This window comes from Physcomitrium patens, chromosome 23 (genome assembly GCF_059467195.1).
Source record: "Physcomitrium patens ecotype Gransden chromosome 23, ASM5946719v1, whole genome shotgun sequence".
Classification (NCBI taxonomy): Eukaryota; Viridiplantae; Streptophyta; class Bryopsida; order Funariales; family Funariaceae; genus Physcomitrium; species Physcomitrium patens.
In genome coordinates, this window is record NC_143432.1 from 6,582,748 (window position 1) to 6,604,872 (window position 22,125).

A 22,125-nucleotide genomic window follows, 5' to 3' on the forward strand; every position below is an offset into this window, starting at 1 on the left:
TTTTATCAAACTATCATTTTTTGAAAAAAAAACATTAATTTTAAAATTTCAGAGATTTGAAAAATTTAAATAAAAATGAACCATATACTTGAATGTTCATTTTATTTATCTTTAAGTTATACCTTAGCAATTCAAAAATAAGCATCGTTTTCAGTTTGAGATTACAGAAAATAATTTCTAGCAGTAAGAAATTTAATTAAGAAATATAACAAATAAAAATGCTACATATACATATTCAGTGCTAAAAAACATTTTAAAATAAATATTAATTTTAAGATAACTATTTTGGAACTAAAACTTTGTTAGTTTGTATTTGTAAATAAAATTTTCTTAAAGTCAATGTTCCTTTTTTATAATATTTAGTTAAATTTTCTTAAGTAATTTTTTTAAAATTTTATTGAATTAGAAGTTCTAAAATTATATATTCTAGTAAATTATAAGAAAATTAATTCAATGAAAATAATTACATATATATATATATATATATATATGTATTCTTCTATTAGTATTAGATGTATTTATTATTATATATATTTATATTTATATTGGTTTAATTGTACCAATTTTAAAATCTTTGTAACTTCGTATTAAAATAGAAATAAAATACTAATCTTGCAAATAAAATTTTAAGAAATCTCTAAAATCAAGTGCAATAATTTATTATCAATAATTAAATTTATGCAAAAAATAAAATTTAAAATAATCGATAGTATTATTATTAAATGTCTAAAATTTTGTCATGAATGTTGCTTGAATAATTTTATTTCTTGAGATCACTAATCTTGCCAGTAATAATTTTCATGTACAAAATATTAAAATTAAGTTTGAGAAAAAAATTATTATTGTATATATAATAATTTATTAAATTATTTTTATTTTTTAATTTTTTATTAACAAATATTTTATGTACATATTCAAAATAAAATATTTGTTAATTTTAATATGTTATTTTATTTGTCATAATTTTACAATATATTTTTTAATTAATTTAATCAAATTATCTTTTAGAATGATTATAAATTTACAATATTTAGCACTAAATTCTAAAATACATTTATACTTTAATATTTTTAGTTAATATGCTTCAAAAAACTAATATTTTGTAAATATCATAATACATAAGTATAATAAAATTTAGCTTATATTTGTATTTACTAAATAAAAATAGAATTATGCATATTCTTTCACCTTTTATAATCATCTTTGTAGAGGTTTAAAAGTGGATATGTCTTGAATTTGATACGCATAATTAGATCATTGAAGCAATAAAGGATTTATAAAAGTACATGATATTGTAAGATAGGTTTTTGTCATTATTGTTTTGTTGAGAAATATTGTAAAGTAGATTTTAATACAACTATTTATTGTATAGATAGTAAGCTAAATTATATTTAAATATATTAAGGAGTATATTTAGTATTTCAAAAAAGTTAAAATATTAAATTTTTGTTCTTGTTGCAATTATCTATTCAAGAAAGATATGGATTATACAATGAAGCACAAAATTCGAGGTATTTACTATTTCTTAAGAATAAAAACAAAAAGAAAGACTAATTGTTTAAACTTTGATAATGGAAGAGAGCTTAAATTTTTAAAAATTATGTATTTTTTTTATGTATGTATATATACATTTTAGCACTTAATAGATACATTATTAGAATTGAGTAATTGAATGATAAAATTAAATATTTTTTATGAGCTAAAAATAGATTCTGAACTAAAATTATCACTATTTCTAATAGCATAATTAGCTTTTTCTATTTACTACTATTGAATAGAAGACAATTAATAAGATGCAAAGTAGTAGAATTACAACTTACTTTAAGTTCAGAGTTTTTGAAAGTCCAACTTATATAAATTTATAGTAATCAAAAGTAAAAAATAAATATAAAGCAATTTTAAGGCTAAAGAATTTATGTTCTATAGTTACAAAAATAAGTAAAAAGATAATATATATATATATATATATATATATATATAATCTATTATACATATATAATAGATTTTTTTAAAATCAAATCATTGTAAGTACAAATGTAAATTAAAATTAAAATTAAAAGTTAGTAATATAAAAATAATAACTAATAAATAATGATAATCCACAAATAAAATATTTAACATAAAGATTTGTCACGTGATTTAGCATTCAATGCCAAACCTTGTTGGATATATGCAATTTAATTTGATTTAGTAGTTTTTCCATCCATTTAGCTTTTTTCGTTAGTTGACTTTGTTAACATCAACTAAGGTTTGAATACTTAGAAGAATAAACCATTTGACTCAACATTTGTGTCAAGCTAAGTCTTATGAGTGGTTTTTAATGGTTAGGATATCACATGCACAATCTTTAGAAGTTTTACTAGCTATAATACTAAGCTTCACATAATTGCATATATGGTGGACTTGAGTATTTTTCTTATTTCTTTATATTTCCATTTTATATTATTAATAAATATAGTAGTATTTATATTTTTTTATTAAATCTTTCTCTATTTTTTTGATTATTATTATATTATAATTTTTAATTTAATATTAGTGGTACTTAATTTAATTTTTTCTCATGAAAAAACTAAATATTAAGAAACAAACAGATATTTTTATAAAACCATTGTTGGCTAATGAAATTATATGCATTATAATTTGTATTAAATTGAACACTAAAAATAGAAGTCAAAATATTACTATAAATGTTTTAAAATAATTATTATAATTTTATGTAAGAATAAATTATTTTTTACAATTAATTTTTAATTTTTAAGTTGAACATGTATAAAATGTTCTTATATTTACTTTGTTATCATAAAAATAAAAAAAATAAAAATATTTTATATTTATTTCAATAAACAGGTGAAAATAATATTTTAGGGGCATGTTATATTTTATACATATTTACCAAACAACGTGAAATTCACAAATTGTATGAAACTACTTGTAACTTTATTTCAAAAAGTATGTGTAATGTAATAAAAATTCCCAACTTGTTTTTCTTATAACTTTTACAAAAAATAAAAAAGACACAAACCCAAAATTTTATCTGAGAATATAGAAGTTAACGTTTTTATTTATTATTTTTTATTTATTATATTTATTCATATGGGAGAACTTTCCAAATCTCTATTTATGCATGAAAGGAATGGAATGCCATTCAAATAATCATCCACTACTAAAAAGCAGATCCATAATTTAGCCCATTCTTTAATGCTCTGGAATGATGATGATTCAATTAGTCTATTTTTTCAACAAGTTATTAATAGTTTTTGTTTTTCATTCTTTCTTTTGTTTGGACAACAGTATGTCTTCTCCCTTTGATTTAATATCCACTTTATGCATTGTTTTGCAACACACACACAAAGAAGAATTCTCTGTCGTTTGATTTTAATAAAGTAAGAATATGACCACTTGACATTAACTAATCACATATTCTACAAAAATTAAAGAGCCATGAGACAAAAAAACCTAAAAGTTAGACGGAGAGAAAATGGGATTTCAAATGACAAAGAATAATTAGAAAACACACTTCCTTCTTTCATAAATTCGGACAAAGAAAGAGTTTAATTTAATACTGTATGATTATATATATATATATATATATATATATAAAGAGAGAGAGAGAGAGAGAGAGAGAGAGAGAGATCATGTTATTAATTTATAGATGTGAATGTGGGTTTATTTTCTCTCTCATTATGATCCATTATTCATCCACAACTCTACAATTTAAGTTAGTGGACTTTAAGCTTTTTTGTATTATTATAACTAGAATGCTTCCTATGCCATCTTTTTTATCAATATTTAAAAAGGAAATAAAAAAAGGAAGGAGGGAGGGAAAATAAAGACCATAGCAATTAGTGGGGAACTTGTAATAGTATGTTTATCTGTAACTAAAAATAAAAACGACACCAACATGCAAAGGAGCCTCCGCTTATCTTTCCTCGGAGCATCTTTTCGATCCTGGCAGCCCGTGTCAGAAAACATCCTCCAGCTGCCCGTGAGTGTCAAGCTAGGATTCCCAGTCACGCCCCCAATCGATTAGGGTGGTGATGGTCCCTCCAGCTGGCACACCCCACCGGCTTCACGTCTCGCCAATAGCGGGCTCCACTCTCCCCTCTAGCCACACGTCCCTTATTGAGGATGGGACGGGTGGCGGTAAGGCCTTGGACCCAGGCGACCCGCCCTCCATTAATGACCCGTCCCGCGCAGTGTTGCATTCTTTTATCCATTACCCCTTTCGTTTTCATTATCGTTACGTCACATCCTGGGGAGCTGGAGGTTTAGGGTTTCGCGCCCACGTGGAAAATCACATCTGCCAGCTGTTCAGGTTGTCGTGCTGGCGTCGGCCTACGTGGCGTGACTCGATGCCGCTCCTTTGGAAGCTCTGATCAGACTAGTGCCGCGCCCTGCCTTTTTTTATTTTATTCTAGTTTCATTTCCTTTTGCTTTAAAGTCGAGTTCTATTATTATACGAGTGCTATGATGTTTTGGTGAAGGTGGTCCTCACAGAAAAAGAGTGGCTTGAATGCCGGTAATATATTTGTTTCTTTAGTATATGTTGCAGATAAGAAAGGTTATTGAGATCCCCACTCCCTCCCAGTTTGCACGTTCCATTTCATTTATATATAGAGCTTCATTAATGTATCCCCAAATTGTACATATTTCTTATTTTTATGAATATCATTGTATGAGTATCATTAATTTTCACTATTCATTTATTCTAGGGGCCAACTCTACCCTCCATCCAACTACTAAATTATTGACTATGGAGATTGCTCATCACGGCTCATGGAAAGCATGACAAAATTAAAGCAGCCCAAGTAAATCAAATCAATTGAAAAAGCTCATGACATTTAGTTACAAGGTGGGTGGTGGAGGAAGATAGATCTCTATTTTTTGTAGATTTATGAGGTTTCCCATTTATGAATAAGAATAAGGTTTGCATTGATACAATCAAGTGAGCAACACTTGTGTAATACATGTTGCAATTAAACTTATTTTTTAAAAAATCCTCTCAATGTTTGTTTCATAATGTTGTTATATATATATATATATATATATATATATATAACTGAAATTATGTCATTGACAACAAATTGACAATAATGCAAGTTCTTTAATAAATTCTATTTGATATCACAAAAGGGGTCTTCATTATGTTGTCCCCATATGCATTGATTCAACATCCTTTTCTTTTTGTATTATAATTAAGAAAATTGTTATGCATTATGGCACCACCATACAAGAAAAAAAAAAAACGAAAACAAAGCAAAAAAATGATACTTACAAAGAAAAGTACTTTGGAAGACAAGTGCTAATAAACCCTCATAAATTGCAAAAGTACAAATTTATTGGAGCGGGTTTTATTTCATTGTAAGAGCTTGTATAAAGATCAATCAAGTAATGCCGTTTTTGTAAATCATAAGAGATGCCTACTCACTTCATTCACGTGGTCAGTTATCTTTATTTATTGTTTTTTGTTGTATTTCGCAACCATTGCTTCTTGTATTCAAGTCATTGGACCAAAAGAACAAAAACATCAATAAAACATAATGACTACAAATACTATGTAATAACATTGTTTCAGCACATACAAACAAATACATTGTGCATGGTTTTATCAACCTCTCAAGTAAATAATAAATTAAAGTGGTAAATTACGATGAAAAAATACACGTGTATTTTATTTGTTATCCAACAAGAAGCACATTGTGGTTTTAAAGCAATGATTATCTCTTTGATTTATTGGAGCCCATTTCTATTCTCAATACCATCATTGGCATTAATGCATCCTTTTCAATTTATGAAAACAAAACGTCACAGGAATGGTTCAGTGCTTTTAAAGACATTCTGTATAAATTTAAGAAGATGTGTTACAGAATAGCATATATCTCATGTAGCAAACTACCTTGATTTACAATTCATTCTGTAGCAAAAAAATAATAATATGAAACGTGAAAATAATGTGTTGTGCAATATAAAAATGCAGATGTGAATGCTAGATAATATTACTACACACTTATAAATAGAAAAAAAAGTGAGTGAAAATGATTATACCAGGAAACTCAGATTTTAAAATCTTATTCATAATTTTTAATATTTTTATTTAGTTGAAAGTAAAAGGTGGAAAATGTAAGGTATCACCACATTATATTATTTTATGTCTTGGATATTCACTCTACACACTTCTACACATATTCAAAGTAACAAAAAATTGCAGGTCACAAAGCATGGTAACTTATTTTTGAAAATGGCCAATATATAAAGGTCTTCTATTGTATTTCAAAATTTGAGAACTATATATTTCATGAAATTAATGTTTTGAAGTTTTCTTGTAGTTTTTGAAACAAATTGGTATATATGTATTTGCTTTATTACTTCTTTTCCAATGTGAATCTAGATTATAAATTGGAAACCTTTGTATTTATGTTTATTGCTCAAAAAAATAAAAATGTAATGCCTATCCCATAATTATTTTCTCAAAAATGTTATTTAAACATATCAAATACTGAATAAAAGTAGACCTTCGTATTTGAAAAGAAAGTCACTCAAAACGTCTCTAAAAGGCAATGTTGTGATCTCTTCAGTTCCTTATTCAACAGAGCATGGAAACTTCACATGTGGATGATTTGATGCTATTTGCTGCTGTAGAGCATTAAAAATATATGTAATGAATTACATGGATTTATATCAATTTTTAAAGACCCAAAGCATGTTGATGGTTTTTTAGTTTCACTAAAGATAACAATGAGAACAGTAACTATAAAATTAAAATTAAATTAAAAAAGAAACAAAAGATGCATACATTCTTAGGAAAATGTAGTCATGACAGATTTGATACTCCGCCTCAATGAATGCAATTTGAAACATTACCACTTTTGTTAAGTTGGTCAATAATTTGAATTAGGAAACTTTGTACATTATGTAATGTAATAATAGAAGATAGATACAAGGGTGAAAAAAATCATATATGTGTGTATGTGTATATAGAAAGTAGTTGTAATATGGTAGGTAGAAAGTTTTTAGGTTTTGTTGTGAATGCTTAAAGTGATACAATACAATTCTAAAATAGGTGACAATAGAGTTTTGCAATTGTTTTTAATGATTCACTTTATAGAATGGTCTTCTATCTTGGGGAGTTTCAGAAGTCACCATTAACCACAAGACTGCTCCATGTATATATATTCACACAAAAAAGGGATGTGTGTTTAATATTTTCTAAAAATAAATACTCAACATCGGTTCATTGCAAACGTAGAGAATGGTAGTATCACATTTATTGGAACATCATTAATGCGATAATCCTATAATTAATTGTTGATTTTGCACCCGTTTTAATTTTCGGTCTGCCATTTCCAACAGAGTTTATAATCAAAACTTTAAAATATTTATAGATGAAACAACACTGAAAAATTAACTATGTTTTTTTAGTATATGATACTGAGTATATAATCAAATATATAGTAAACATTTCGTGCGACTATATTTGAAAAAATCTGAGTCGGTTTCATAAAGATTATTTTTATAAACTGTAAAATTTGTTGATTCAATATGTGCAATATAATAATAATCTCTCTGTTTTTATTTTTAGAAATTTTCAATTTACTATATATATATATTACAAATAAAATACTGACTTCTAAATTTTTATACATCAAAAAGAATTTTACTAGTTGAGATTTTTAAAACTTACAAATTTGAATCCTGTTATACATATATAGTTCAAAGTTATAATTTTTGTACATCCTATAGTATTCACTATGAACATAATAACATATATTTTTTTAAAGTTCAAACGTTGCACAAAAAATATGCACTGTTTTGAAGTAAACCCACATGCATTGAATACTTTAGCTTGGTATTACCTTTATAGCAATCTTCAAAGCAAACAATCATGATTTTCCATAACAATTTGCACATTCATTGCTCAACTTTGCTTTGATAGGTCCATGTAAGGACACACAAAGTGAACATTTTTTTTGCATGACACACTCACTATGTAGAACATAAAGGCATGAACAACCTCTATTTTTGTACCAAGCAACTTAATAGAAAAACCCAATTATTATCAAGATTAAAGTAAATTGATCAAGAAAAGTTAATTCTACAATTTAAAATTGTAAGGTATCAAGCGCAATCGCAATGTGAACCTCAAAATCTTAACGTGACATGGACGACCAACGCTCCTTCGTCGCGTCACCGACGCCCAGATGAACGATTGTCGTGCCTTCGACGACCGAGGAATCTTTCGTTGTCTCTTCGTTATTTAGGGCTTCGGAGTCGAGCGTGATCATCGCGTTTTTGGGTTTCAAACCAGAGGTGCAATTACCTCGATTTTGACGACCTGCAGTCCTTTTTCGGAGATAGTTGCATGGTCTTGGCGGCGTTAGGCCGTCGAATTTTCTTCGAGAGGGAGTGTTTATTTATTTTTTATTTATTATTATTTTTATTTAATATATTTCTTCTTCTTCTTCTTCTTCTCCTTCCAGAATGTTCCGCAACTCCCAGCTTCATTGAACTTTTATATTGTATTTGTGTGTGCGTGCGTACGTGTAGCAACCAATTGCGATTCCTTAACGAAGAGTTACGACTTCGGAGGATGAAAGGATCAGAGCGTCGAAGCAAAGCTATCTCATAGTCCACCCATCTTAGGACTATCGCGCTGCTGAACCCAAGCAAAACCCCGAACAATCGGCATGAATGTGATCATGCTCAGCGGGCCTTCGAATCAATACCAAAACCTGCTCACTAGATACGCTTCTCAGCCGAGATAGCTCATGTCAAGACGGATACCTGGAGCATGAACAGCGTCCAAAAGGACCAGGTTATCAGCCACCGAACGCGGGACGCCTTTGGAAGATGCACGGGGCCAAGGAGCTACGAGAGAAGAATAAGGAGAAGAAGAATCAGTAGCAGGAGAAGAATCCCGACCTGCGCAGTGAACGATTGATTTTACGCCGTCGCTGCCAATTCCTCGTTATCTGGATCTGCCATATTGGTCACATTCCATCTGTTTTTATCTTGAAGGAACGAGGAGCAGAGGTCCCTGTGGATGGACCGGTCCCGCGCTGGTCCTTTCCTTCCATTCATGGCCATCCCAGCAGCAGACGCAGCCGCCACCCTCCTTCTGCTCAGGTTCAGAGGCGTCGACACGCCAGACCAACCCCAGTTGAAGATGGCAGGCATTCAAAGCCTGCCAAATCGGGGTGTCGTTTTTGTCTTTACGTGCGGGCGTGTTTATTGCGGTCACTTCCGCCAGCAGGGCTGATCGATCAGCCATCGGTACTGCTAATATTGCGATGCCAGTGTTTGATATGGAGGATTTCTTCACGCGCACCTGGCAGCAATCAAGTCAGACACGAGGCAGCTTGACCAAGACTTTGCAATACCCACCGTGGCGGTGGCGCCTTGGCCCAACTGCGGAGGATATGGAGAAGGTACTTCCCCACAGTTTAGGGGTTGATTAGCAGAAAGATTGATGACGACGTTATAAGTTTCAGCCATTTCAGTAGACCTCGCGTGATGGAAGTTGGGGAAGCATGCTGCTGGCTTCTGCCATCCAATTAGAGCTCACTCACAGTCATTGAGAAGATTATTATGACAATAGGGAGGTGTCAGTTCCTGATCAATTTCAGGCGTAGGTTTCTCAACAACAGGACCCTAGAGCTTCGATCAAGTTCACACACTTTTTATAAGTGGAGAGTTGAGAAATATCGCTCACTAAAGTACTACTCTTCAGTGTGCTCCACATACTCTCTCATTAAGATAAACCTGGGGCTTTCATTTGCATATCTGTAAATTTATGTTTTTGAGTTTTTGTCCTTCACCATACAATACTGCCGCGGCTTCTCACAGGTGATTGTTGTTAATACTTGTCACGTTTCCCTTGTAATGAATGTAAATTCCATTTGAAGAATCTCGTAACGGATAGAAAAGTTGTGCAGACCCCATGCAGAAAATCCTCACACGGATAGAAAAAAGTTTTTAGCCAGTGTCCCAAACCAGTTTGTCCAGCGCATTCCCCCCCTCAGCATGTTTTGTGAGAATCCCTGGCATGAGATTCTCCGGCTCGCATTACTCGGGATAATCACTCAGGTTACATCTTTTAATCTCCTTTTCAGGTTTTTGTCGCATTGTTTTGAAGGCAGTTCGTTTCATCTTCTCTCCGTGGCGCGACACATGGGTTATGGGAAGCCTCAGCGCAGAAAACCACTAATTCGGTAGTCAATTCGTTCGACTTTTGCTCATGCTGAATTGTAGCCTTGAGATCAGGAGGGGCAGCCAAAAATCCTTGTCTTCATTCAGGGCGCGAGGGATCAACAAAATTTTCACTCTCATTCAGACTATCATCTGAGGCAACGCAAGTTTGATCGAAAGTTGCTTCATCCTCCTTTCAAGGTAACGTAACCGTTGCAAAAGTCTCTTTCACGGTACAGATCCCCCATACAAGCATTGTTTACACATGATCCCCCTTTTTTTTCAAACAACGAGTTAAGGTCGCAAGTGCACAAAAAGGGTAGGTAACAATGCCGATCATTCCACCAGTGTATTTATTTCTCCGCTCTTTCTGAGAAACTCGAATTGCTGCTCTAGTGCCGTTTGATTTGGACTTGTCAGGACTGGGGGATTGAAATTGCCGCCTGAACTTGAAGCAGTAGACGATCATCCGAAGTGTATATTAATTATTCATTTTGGTTGGTCACACAATTTCCATCTCCCCGCTTTCCAAGTTTAGCACCGAAGTTTAGATCCTTCTAGTGAATCGTGGGCATTGCCTCCAATTAAACGTGAAAACGATTGTGCTTAGTTTGGTCGGTTGGGAACTGTAATTGATATATTTGCAGTGGTATCTTCCATGTGATTTTAAAAGTAAACATGGACCTTATTTTAGGATGCTGGGAGAAGAGTGGCATGCGTCATTAGAGGAACAAAAATATCACCGTGTGGGGGCGCTGCACTATCACATCTCGAACGCCCCCGTATGTTTTTATTCAACGTAGGGAGTTTCTACGATTTACCAGTACTTCTACACTCAAAAGAGGTTAAACCGCAGGTATTAATAATATGCGAAATGGATGTAGGGAAAGGATTCAGATCAGTGTCTCTCAAACGAGTCTCAGACATATACATATACACATTAAATCGTAATAGTTTTTTCTCCCGAAATAATCCTCTGCCTTGTCGTTTCGAAAATACATATATATATATATATATATATATATATATATTCATCTATATATCTTAGTGTATATTGCCTTGATCAACAAAATTACAAGCTTGCATTGAATTGAGCCGACGCCAGCAAAGCTCACCGCAGAGCTTGGCCGTCCGCAAGGGTAATAAAACCTTGGATGGATCAGTAGCGGAGCTTGTCAGACCCCAAAACATTACTCTCGTAACAAACTCCTGCACCCATCTCGTGCAACTAATCCGAAGTTCTGGCGGATTCAGAGCCCTAATGTCGCGGGACGGGTGTTCTGACGACCACCAGCTGCTCCACCTCCCACTACAGCCTGCTTTTCCATCTCGGGTTGTAAATAGCACTTCGCATGCCCCGCAGTACCTTGCAAAATTAGGTCCTCAAGCTTTTCTCGGATGCGCTGGAGTGCTTTCACTGTTTCCCCACGTCGTTTCCATCACCGGTCCTGGAAACATATCTCATTAGTGAATTTGGTCATTAGGTGTTTTTGTATCTTGATCGAGCTATTTGTGGCTGCCAAGCGGCACAGGCCATCCATTGGCACCCAAACCAGCAGTTTTCCATCGTGGTGTATTCTTACGGCGCCCGCTGTCTAGCAATGTAGTGGTCCGAGCCCACGCTCGAGCTCGATCAGGAAGAGCTGAAGGAGGCATTGTAGAAGCAGCAGCACACTCACTTGGCGGTACAGATTGACAATAATATGCTTTGAGCAGTAGCCGGTTAGTGGAGGTGGATCTACAGTTCGACAGTTGAAGAGTCAGCTGTTTCCGGAAGGGATTTGTCCTTGGTAGCTGTGGAGAAAATCTGAATGCCTTGTGTTGGTCTTTATGAGATGTCCACGGTCTGGAGACTGACAGCTTGACAGACATTGCCACTGATGAGCTAAGGGGGGACAGTACAGACTCTGCAGTACATTGGAGTTGTTCCAGCGGCATTAATGCGAGCTCGGAAAAACGCGTTTGAAGTGAAAGGGTTGCTCTCATCCTCACCAAGGGCAAGGTGCCGCATCTGCTCTAGCGAGCCACCGTTCCGCAAGAGAAAGCCAAGATCCCATTCAAGTAGAGTACCCTGTGAGAAACCCAGCGAGAGAAGTCGGTTGGGGTGAGTAGGAGCAGGGTCGCAGTACTGTCAGTCTCATTGAAGAAGAGCTCGCGGTAGCGAGATTACACGAAGATAAGATTTCTGGGTCGCAGATTCTGAGGTCTTTCTGCCATTGATGGTCTCGCACACAATTTAAAACATGGCTTCGTTCTCCGAAGACGTGGATGGCGTATTGCGAATTCCGGCCGTCTCCCCCTCTCGTCGTGATTACTCTCTCCGAAGCTCTTCAGTGAAGGCCAGCGAATCCAATTCGAGTCGTCCGCAGTCTCCCTGGCGTCCGCGCGATCCGCACTTGCCGAGCCCCGAATCGAGTTCATTTCATCTCTATGAATCGAATCTGCCAGGGCTTGATCGATCTGTATATTACAGCGGCCCCCTTCCTGCCCCTTCCAAGAGCGTCGACAGATCATACTACAGTGGTCCTCTTCCAGGTCCTCTCCCAAGTCATATCCCCGCTTCTTCTTGCTTCAGCGGTCCTCTTTCAAATCCCAGCCCCCTTCCCCCATACTTCAGCGGTCCTCTTTCTAGCCTTAGTCCTCTTCCATCTTACTTCAGCAGTCCTCTTCCTGGCTTCTCAACCACCACGATTGAGTCTTTCGGTTTCCCCACTGGATCGAGTAATTTTCCTCAGCGGCTATTGAGCGGTGATGCTTTGTCCGAAGCACCCGAGGTAGGTTCCAGTCCTGGAAGCAGTTTCGGGGAGGGTAGAGAGGTGGCATTAGTGGCCGAGGACGACGACGATGACACTGAGTCAGTAGGAGATGAGCCATATAAGTCGTATGGAAACTTTGCGCTGTCGACGTCAAGCATTAGTGCACGAACGGGGGCGCAAGATGGGAATGGGAGAACTCGAAACTGTGTTAGTCAAGAGCTTAAGATTAGTCGCGATGCTTCGTATCAGAAGATCCACCTTAACAGAGGGTACAAGAGTGGTGAGATTTTCGGACACGGCGTTCGTTCCGGCGGGACCTACAATTCGAGTTCAGAGTTGGCAAATCCAGATAGGGAGTTAAAACCCGCGAAAGTGATGGATGTACGCAAGCATCGACCATCTGGATCTATTGCATGGGAGGCATTGAACGACGACGCGAATGAGAGTATCAACTGCCAGATGGCTATGGTGGCTATTCCATTCAAATGGGAGGAGGCACCTGGGAAGGCCCGAGATACGGTAAGGAATGGACCCTTACTGGCTTCGCCAAGATCTCGCTCAAGTGAGAAAAAACTCAAGGATTCTCACAGCGGTGTTGCTAATGAGTTCAGTTTTGGAGTTAGCAACAGGTTCTATGGTGACAGTGCAAACAAGGCGCCCGAAAAAGTAGATAGTGGGAGATGGAGTGAAGAGCTGAGTGCATCTGGCATTGATCTGGTTGCCCCTACATCATCGAAATTTTTGGAATCGGTTCCCCGGTCTCTGAAGCCCACACCTCGGAAAGCCCCCCGTTCTTCAGTGCCATTCGAGTGGGAGGAGGAGCCTGGGAAATCCAAGTTCGAGGAGAAGGCCGCCTCTGATGCGATTCCGAAATTGCAACTGCCGCCGAGGCTCGCCTCTGCATCGGTCAAGAGAAACAGCGTCAGCACGTCTACGACATCCAGCAGCAGTCGCAGGAGCCGCAGCATGTCGATCACATCAGAGAAGCGAGCCAGAGCTCGGCCGGCGAAGGGAGTCGTCAGCGCATCGGAATCAAGGGAGTCGTCAGTCAGTAAACACTCTCGTCAATCGCAGGAGGAGTCACAATCGCTGCAGCAGTCGCCATTAGCACAACCGTCGACGCCGCAGGACATGAATAATCGCCTCGCTCTGGCATCAAATTTTCTTTCTGGCCCATTGGACGTCACAGCGAGACCAAGTCAAAGTTCATGTGGAAACTCGTTCGCCTCGAGATCAGGACCCATCACGCCATTCGGGTTGCCTCAGCTCCAAAGCGCGGAGGTCTTCTGCGAGACATCAGTTCGTTCTCCGACAAGTACGCTTGACGGTCCTGGCAGTGTCCCCTCTTACTCCTCCAGCAAGAGCAGTCGTAAATCTTCGAGTGTGACATACTCACACTCGTCGTCGGGCACCTCAGCCGAGTCGTTCGAACACTGGACATATGGGGACCAAGCCAGCTTTCCATCAACATCGAGGCTTCCTTCCACGGAATTCGATTCTCAGGGCTCTTCTCGTTCCGGGTCTGTAAAACCCCGTGACGATGTCGAAACACCAAACATCGGTGATAAGTTATCCAGGAGATCGAAGTCGTCGTCGTCGTCGTCGTCGAGCTCCAAACCCCCAATGAACCCTATTCGCTCCTCCCAAACTGTTTCTACTGCTATGTCTTCGCGACTTGTGGACATAGAGGGACACTTACCGCACGCAGACGAGTGCAGCCGCTCATCACCAACGCCAGCATTGAAGGTGGAGGACGAATTGTCATGCACCCAGAAGGAAGAATTGATCGATCTCGAACCTCCGACACGACTACCCTACAAAATGCCATCTCTTTCTCGATCCTCCGACGCCGTGTTTAAGTCTCCGTCTTCTTCACCGACACGAACCCCCTCCGAAGCCCTCACTTGCCTGCCCAGATTCTTCTCGAAGTCTGAACCTAGATCCAACGTAACGCCGTGCTTCTGGGTAGAGAATCCCTCGTTTCATGCACCAGTGAACTTCACAGAGGATGGGTACAGGTCTCCAGCGTACAAGGCCACATTGGAGCTTTTGTCACCATCGCCAAACCTCTCCAAGAAAAGTGACTCGAGGGTTGCAAGGCTGAGGAAATCAAGCTCACGACTCGGGCAGGTTCACATTGTTGTAAGCTCTCATTAGTCACTTCTCTTCAACTTTTCGCATTGTTGTTGCGTCTTTTAAAGAATGCGACTGTGTTCCGTTTCCCCTATCAGATCCAACATCTCTGATGAAGTTTGCATTCGCGTTGACAGGGCTCTCTACGCAACTCACTCAAACACTTGTTCCACACGTGTACATAGTACAGTGTTGAAAGGTGATGCAATTAAGCTGGTGTCGTCGACGATCATCTCACAAAGGTATTTCCCTCCCTCTTCAATCCCTCCCTCCACCCAAGCTTCTGTTCTACTCCCATCACTGATTCTCGAACCGTTTCAGTAGCCAAGGTCGCGATGTGTCCTTGTCTCCGAAAACTTCATCCTCGGTCCTGATTTCTGCACATGGGCATGGAATCCACCCTCTCTCATCCACGAGTTGTTAACCTCATCCTGTGGCTCATCATGCAGCGACATCAATCGTTCCTAGTGGCGAAGTCCTCTACGGAGGTCACAGACATGAGGAGTATACTCGAGCCATTTGCAGGTCGACATGACGCGACATACTTTTTGTAGCGCCCTGGATATGGTGGTCGCATCATCTCGCCAACGCCACAACAACAACACTTAACTACAGCTTCTTCTTATTCTTCTTGTGTTTACCCTGCAAGCACATGCAAGCACATCACGGAGGCCATGGAGATTGTATCTCTCGCTTTCTCTCGAATCGGTTCTCCCCTATTCTTTTCATTATTTCTGACCCTGCGGCTCATACTTAGCTGGAAAGAGGACTGTAATATACGTAGTGTCTAGACAGATTATTTTAGCGCCCTTGTTGGTGGGTGCTCATTTTGATCCCGGAGCTCTTGTCCGTGAACACACCTAGTGACCAACAACATCCCGGTGGTCTTGAGAGGATTATATGCCTGCACTCACGAATGCTCTTACACACACACACATAGATAGTTCTATATATTGATATATATATATATATATATATATATATATTCACACACACATCCCTTTTGCCGAAGCAATGCCATTGTCTTGTTGCAAGGTGGGACCTCTCTCCGCACCGATGATACCGTTGTAGCCATGGATTCTCAAGGCTGGCTGTCGCTGTATTTGGTGAAGAAGCCATGAAGTTCACTTACAAATGTTTGATCAGAGCATGTAAACAAGCATATGACCATGAATAAACACTCTCATTCTCAATGAATCTCTGATGAACGCTAAGGGAAGGATTATAATTGCTGATGAATGATTGTAATTTTGGTTGGTATGGTGAATATGGCATCCTTCTTCTGCGATTGAGTGCACGTATATTTGTAGCAATGTTTTGGAATAGGGGAATGTCCCAAGTATTGAAAATTGTGTGTTGTAATATCTCAGCATTAATTGGCCTATGATAGAAGCAACTTCTCTATATTAAGGTTAACAATTAATCTGTGGTCTGGTTAGATTTAATTAGCAAGACACTGGTTATCGAAATATTTAAGCCCGTTTAAAGTAGTAAAACACCGACATGGTCAACGGATGCCTTTAAATGTTTTATTTAGTAACTACTACAAATGTTACATATAAGTTTCAAAAACCATCAAATTTTATACCATAGCAGGCGTTCAACTTGGAATCTTGTTTTGTTTTGTTTTTTTGTTTTGTTTTTTGTTATTATGGTCAAGTGAGTAATAAATAATCTTAGTAACTTTTGATCACAAATATAGAATCAATAATAAGTTAATCTTAAATTTTTCAAGGTAAGGAACTAAAGAAACATATTAGATTGAAAAGTAGGTTCCTAAAAATGCTTAAGTCAACAAAAAAAAAAAAAAAAAAAAAAAAAAAAAACACCCTTTATATTTATACTCTTAAAAAATATAATAAGCCATATAAGAAAATGTTTGATTTTTTTTTTTTTTTTTTTTTTTTTTGATCATGCTAGATGTCACCCGTAACCAAATAGTTTTGCAAAGCACAAATGTTTTGTGATTAACGTGTAAATTTGTTACTTTTTAAATAAAAAGTTGTTACATTGATGCCCTCCTATCACATTGATGTCTATGGCAATGAAAACGATGAGATAAAATAATAATAATAATAAAAAATAAAAATTAATTTATTTGTTTAATATTACCAAATAAGAGTATCATTAGAAGAAGAGTTCTGTAGCATAAAATTAATCTGTGTAGATTCTTTTAAATTGATGTTATTAATAACATTAACAAGCAACATAATTAGTTTCTTTCTTTATATTTGTTATATACATAGATATTAGCAACACCTAAGGATTTACCAAAAATGCCTTTGATAATGATCCAAAGTCTTCAATTTAATATAAGGGAATCAACATTAATAACCAAATACTTAATTTCTAGAAATATGAAAATGCAGGCTTTGCTTTCTTTAATCCCGCTAAAATTATTTACATAGTTTGACTAAGCTTCTAAGATAAATGACCTTACATTAGATAATAGAATGCTTTCTAGTTCTTAAGCCTTTGAACCACATTGTTCTTGTAGAAGAATGATATTATACTTTGTAAAATTATTTTATTCATATAACTTTATGAGGTGTCAATGGAGATGTAATGCAGATTGTAGAGCCAACTACACTCAGATGCTTCATAAAAATTTACCACATCCTCAATATTGAAAACAACATCCTCTAAGGCAATAAATACATTGCCTCATTCTTGGAAGAGTTGGAACTAGTGAACTCAGGCCCAATCCACCTAAAAGACTGAGAAGTACATGTAAGGGTGGTAACCAAAGAAGGCACAAATAATGCCTTTAAAGAATACAACCCACTAAGTAAGCCACCCACTGACACAACAATTTGGCTTGTAGAAGACAAAACAATCCGACATTTATAAATTGACTTGAGTAAATAATCATGGCAACAACAAGAAGACATAGGCAGCACCAACATTCTAAACTACACAACAAAGCAAACTTAATGCAGCTCCCTTCAAAGGAGAGTCCACTCTCTCAAGGCACAATTTTAGAAACATAGAATGTACACAACTCTACAATATCCTTTGGCACCTATGGTTTTCTCAGAAGGTTTTACCTATAAGATGGTTAGTGATAGCAGAGGGCATATTGGTGGGTACGTGCAATGTTTCTATTTAGTAGTTCATGACTTCTCTACCATTGCTTTTCCATGACATAATTGTTGTATGTGTGTGTGTGTAGTTATAGACATTCTTCATCTTCACATTTCTCTGGCAACTGTTATTGTTCTCAAGTTTGTTGATGAGATTGAATATCATAGATGATTCTTTGATTCCCCCCTTTTTTTTAAAATGGGTCAATAAAATAGAGTTTTGATAATAATTCACAAAAAATTGTCAAATTTGAAAATAAGTTAATTGTATTCTGGAGCCTAAATTGGTAAATATAACAAGAATGTTCTTATCAACTCTACCATCTTTTCCCCAAAGTTTTTTAAAGAACATATAATTTGCTAAATGTTAATATTTTTTCATTTATGTAAAAAGAATCTGGAAATGCAATAATTGTGTCATACTGTTGATGAACGAATTTCTTATCTATGAACATAATGAAGAAAAGTTCTTTTTAACGATTTTATTGGTAAGCCCCATAAGTTTCAACAGTAATTAAATAAGAAAATACGTAATAGGAGCTGGTGTATAAATAAGATGAGTCATATTAATTTTTTCCCGTACGTGGGATTGTTGTGTACCAAGATAAAGTCTGAATATCAATGATTTGGAAAATAAGATATATGATTCAATGACTTTTCCACCTTACTTAACCTCATTTATCCTTCACATATAAACACAAAAAAGGATAGATTTTTTTATTTCTTTTCTTTTATTTGATTCCCTTCCACATGGCTGATTGATCCAATGTGGCACCTTCTAGTAGGCACTGGAAATCAATGTGGCACATTTAGAAGGCAATTTGATGGAACTTTTACCTAATGTGATTATGTCGTGTAAAATTCAATCCTTCCTAATTTACAATTTACAATTTACAAGTTGTTTCCAAAGTTTGACATGAAGGGTGATCCTTCCCATCTACTACAATTGAAATTGCATCCTCTGAACATTACTTCAAGACTTCACCAACGGGGTTTACAACTCTAAAAACAATGAGGTTGCCTGAATGCAGTTACCCAAGGACTTCAAAACATGGTCCAAAAGGAATGCATCACCAATATTTACTCATAATGAGTCCTGAAAATCTTAATGTGCTAACATATCAAACTCATGCTTCATGCACCTTCAAGACAACCAAAAAATAGCATTGTGTAATTTAAACCTCCAAGAAACAAAAGATGAATCAGAGATGCATCGAGAAGCATAGAAGAAAGCTATGTACTAGGCCTCTACCAATTAGGAAAAGGACTAAAGCCTCGCCCATGGGGGCTAACCCACACACAAGGGCTTGAACAAAAGCTTGCTAAGACCTCGATATAGACCAGCACAAAGGAGAGGTGAGAGGTTATTCTTGAACCTACAAAAACAAATATGAATTGCTTCTAATGACCAAGGACCAAACCATCAATGCTATTGTAGTTGCAACAAAAGGGTTTGCCTTCAACATCAAGGTTCTCCCTGAAAAGCATGCACACAACAGTTTAAGACTGCATTATCATCATTTTCACTGAGAATAGATGAACGCTAGTACAGTACCTGACCTCATAGGGCTACAAATAAAATCAAACACATTGGCAACGTTTAACCAAAGAACTGCAAGACGGTAGGTGTAACACATTTCAGGAGCATGCGAGAAGAATCGAATATAAACCATTCATCAGCGCAAGTCTCGGGTTGTAGGAGAACCTGACCTGTATAACTTACAATACTGTAACTGCGACGACACACTTGCACCTAAATGCAGAACAGTCTTGAATGACTTACAATTTCATATCCAAGTAAAACTTGAACATAGCGGGTTGTAAAACTCAAATAGTTTCCTGACTGCTATCGAGGACGAGATAGTACTTCTTCTTCAAATGATTATTTCTACATGTTGTACGCAGTTTCAGCTCCCCTCCTATCCAAAAAGCCAGTGCATTGAAACTTCCCAAAAGTTAAACATAAACATCCCCATTCGCCAGCTATTGTTCAGGATGTACAATGAATCCAAAATAATTAAATCAAAATCAAAAGAATCAGCCTTCTACGTGGATTTAAGAGCTTCGGCTTCGGCTGCAGCCATAGGATCATCCGTGGCATCGTCGGCTTCAGTTTCACCTTCTCGAACCTCTTGCAATTTCTTCCTATCCGCTTCTTCGGCAGCACTCACAGTCGCCTGATGCTCCGCGTTCAGACGCTTCATCTCTTCCTCTTGCTGTTGTCGCTCAAACCATGTGTCGGCGTCCGCCCACACTGCACACACACATAGGTAAATATAGGCTCTTCACTTTGAAAAACACCAGGGCGTCAACTACCATCTTGTGTGCAGCATTCAACTCAATTTGCCCTCGATTTACTATTTATTCGCAATCAAGGCAAGCTCTTTCGAATAGCACTATTACAGAGTGCACAGCACAGAATCCCATACCTGCTTGAGAGGCCCACCCTTGTTCTCCTCCCTTTATTTTCTGTGGCTGTGCATAATTGACGGTGAGAACACGACCGTACAATTCACCATTGTGCATGTTGTCCATTGCAGCTGCTGCATCTTCTTTCTCAAAATAAGTGATAAAAGCAAAACCACGGTGCTTCTGTGTTGCCTGGTCTAACGGCATTGAGATATCCTTGACATCACCGAAGGGGATGAAAGCTGCATGCACGACTTGCTCCGTTACGTTTTCCTCCAAACCACCTGCTCCACAAAATATACACCCTTGAGTGAATACTACCTCTATATGCTAGCATCACAGGGCTCCATAATTTGTAATGAAATAAAACAAGACCACTACCATGATCGAGAATTTGAGGCGATTTCATTATGTAAAAACCGTCGGAGGACCCCCTACAAAGTAACGTGAAAGAATTTAATGCAAACAATATCCACGAGAAGGATCCTCATCATAGCTCGATTCAATGCCATTTACAGTAACACAACGAACACCACTTGAGAACCTCATGATCGATGTAATATAAGGTTAAGGGTTTTAGGGCCTCCCCCAATGACACCCCAAACATGACGTCTCCTTCTCATTCACATTGACATGTATGAAAACGACATGAAACCAGAGAATCTGCCAACTCAACCAGATCGAACAGAGCAACGACCACGTGACATCAACAGAAACCCAAAAGCTATCTCTTCGACCATTGAGAAAGTAAGCGCAACCCAAAGAAGAAACCTCGCAGAATGCGAAAAGCGGGGAATTACCGACGTAGAGGGTTGTTTTGGGATTGGTACCCATCTGTACAACCTGGTGGACTCAAAGCCTACGCTCACAGACCACGATCGCTCGTCCCAGCATCTACCATGCCCCTTCTCTCAAGGCTATCGCTACACAGCAATATTTTCAGCTTCACCACAGCCTCTGTTTGTACGAATCCGCGACGTTGATGATTCCAGAGCTCGGTTGCGCGAGTAGGACAGCGAGAGGCCGGAGCTTGAAGAGGAACTGCGACAAACCCTAATCCACAGACGCAAGCCAAATCGTGACTCGTGGTGCGAATGCAGTATTCCGTGGATGAATGAATAAAATACGTTCGTTGGAGTGTATCTATCATTGGCGGAGCATTTGGGGTCCTGGTTAATTCAAATGCTATGTTCGTATCATAAATGAAAATCTTTAAATGCATTTTTTACCATTAAATGATTATGATTATATATATATATATATATATATATATATATATATATATCTGCATATATACACATTGATAGATACACTCCAACGATTTTTAAAAATTTTGCAACTTATCTAAAATATGAAATTTATGTGAGACAATCTAAAGATTAAAATGATTATCTATACTAGCTAAATGAATAGAAGTAGAAAATAGTAGAAAAGTTGTTGTGTTATGTGGAAAGCGGCTTAAGAATGCACCAAGCATCTTTTTCTAAAAGGATTTGATCTCACCTTGAAATTGGATTTATAACCAATAACCATGCATAAGGTCTTTAAAAACATAATTT

At 36.9% G+C, this 22,125-nt stretch overlaps 2 protein-coding genes and 1 long non-coding RNA gene across 6 annotated transcripts; 2 read left to right on the top strand and 1 right to left on the bottom strand.

The window, feature by feature from the left end:
• Nucleotides 1–4,451: 4,451 nt before the first annotated feature.
• On the top strand, nucleotides 4,452–7,057 carry LOC141044852 (uncharacterized). 4 transcript variants are annotated; one of them, XR_016500359.1, is made up of 4 exons: nucleotides 4,452–4,561; nucleotides 4,713–4,852; nucleotides 5,101–6,342; nucleotides 6,576–7,057. It is a non-coding gene; the product is annotated as an uncharacterized LOC141044852 (long non-coding RNA). The 4 variants fall into 4 exon arrangements; XR_016500357.1 differs by having other exon boundaries at nucleotides 4,452–4,519; XR_012216586.2 differs by having other exon boundaries at nucleotides 4,452–4,519; nucleotides 5,101–6,221.
• A 5,247-nt stretch (nucleotides 7,058–12,304) lies between these two features.
• Nucleotides 12,305–16,271, top strand: LOC112275872 (uncharacterized). Its single transcript, XM_024506577.3, has 3 exons — nucleotides 12,305–15,083; nucleotides 15,212–15,316; nucleotides 15,524–16,271. Exons 1-2 carry the CDS (start codon nucleotides 12,429–12,431, stop codon nucleotides 15,257–15,259), a joined length of 2,703 nt encoding a protein of 900 aa, XP_024362345.1. The 5' UTR covers nucleotides 12,305–12,428; the 3' UTR covers nucleotides 15,260–15,316; nucleotides 15,524–16,271.
• Nucleotides 16,272–19,915: 3,644 nt separating this feature from the next.
• LOC112275873 (uncharacterized) lies at nucleotides 19,916–21,600 on the bottom strand. Its single transcript, XM_024506578.3, has 3 exons — nucleotides 21,367–21,600; nucleotides 20,587–20,850; nucleotides 19,916–20,411 (listed from the first exon to the last, which is right to left on the bottom strand). Exons 1-3 carry the CDS (start codon nucleotides 21,398–21,400, stop codon nucleotides 20,203–20,205), a joined length of 507 nt encoding a protein of 168 aa, XP_024362346.1. The 5' UTR covers nucleotides 21,401–21,600; the 3' UTR covers nucleotides 19,916–20,202.
• Nucleotides 21,601–22,125: the final 525 nt, after the last annotated feature.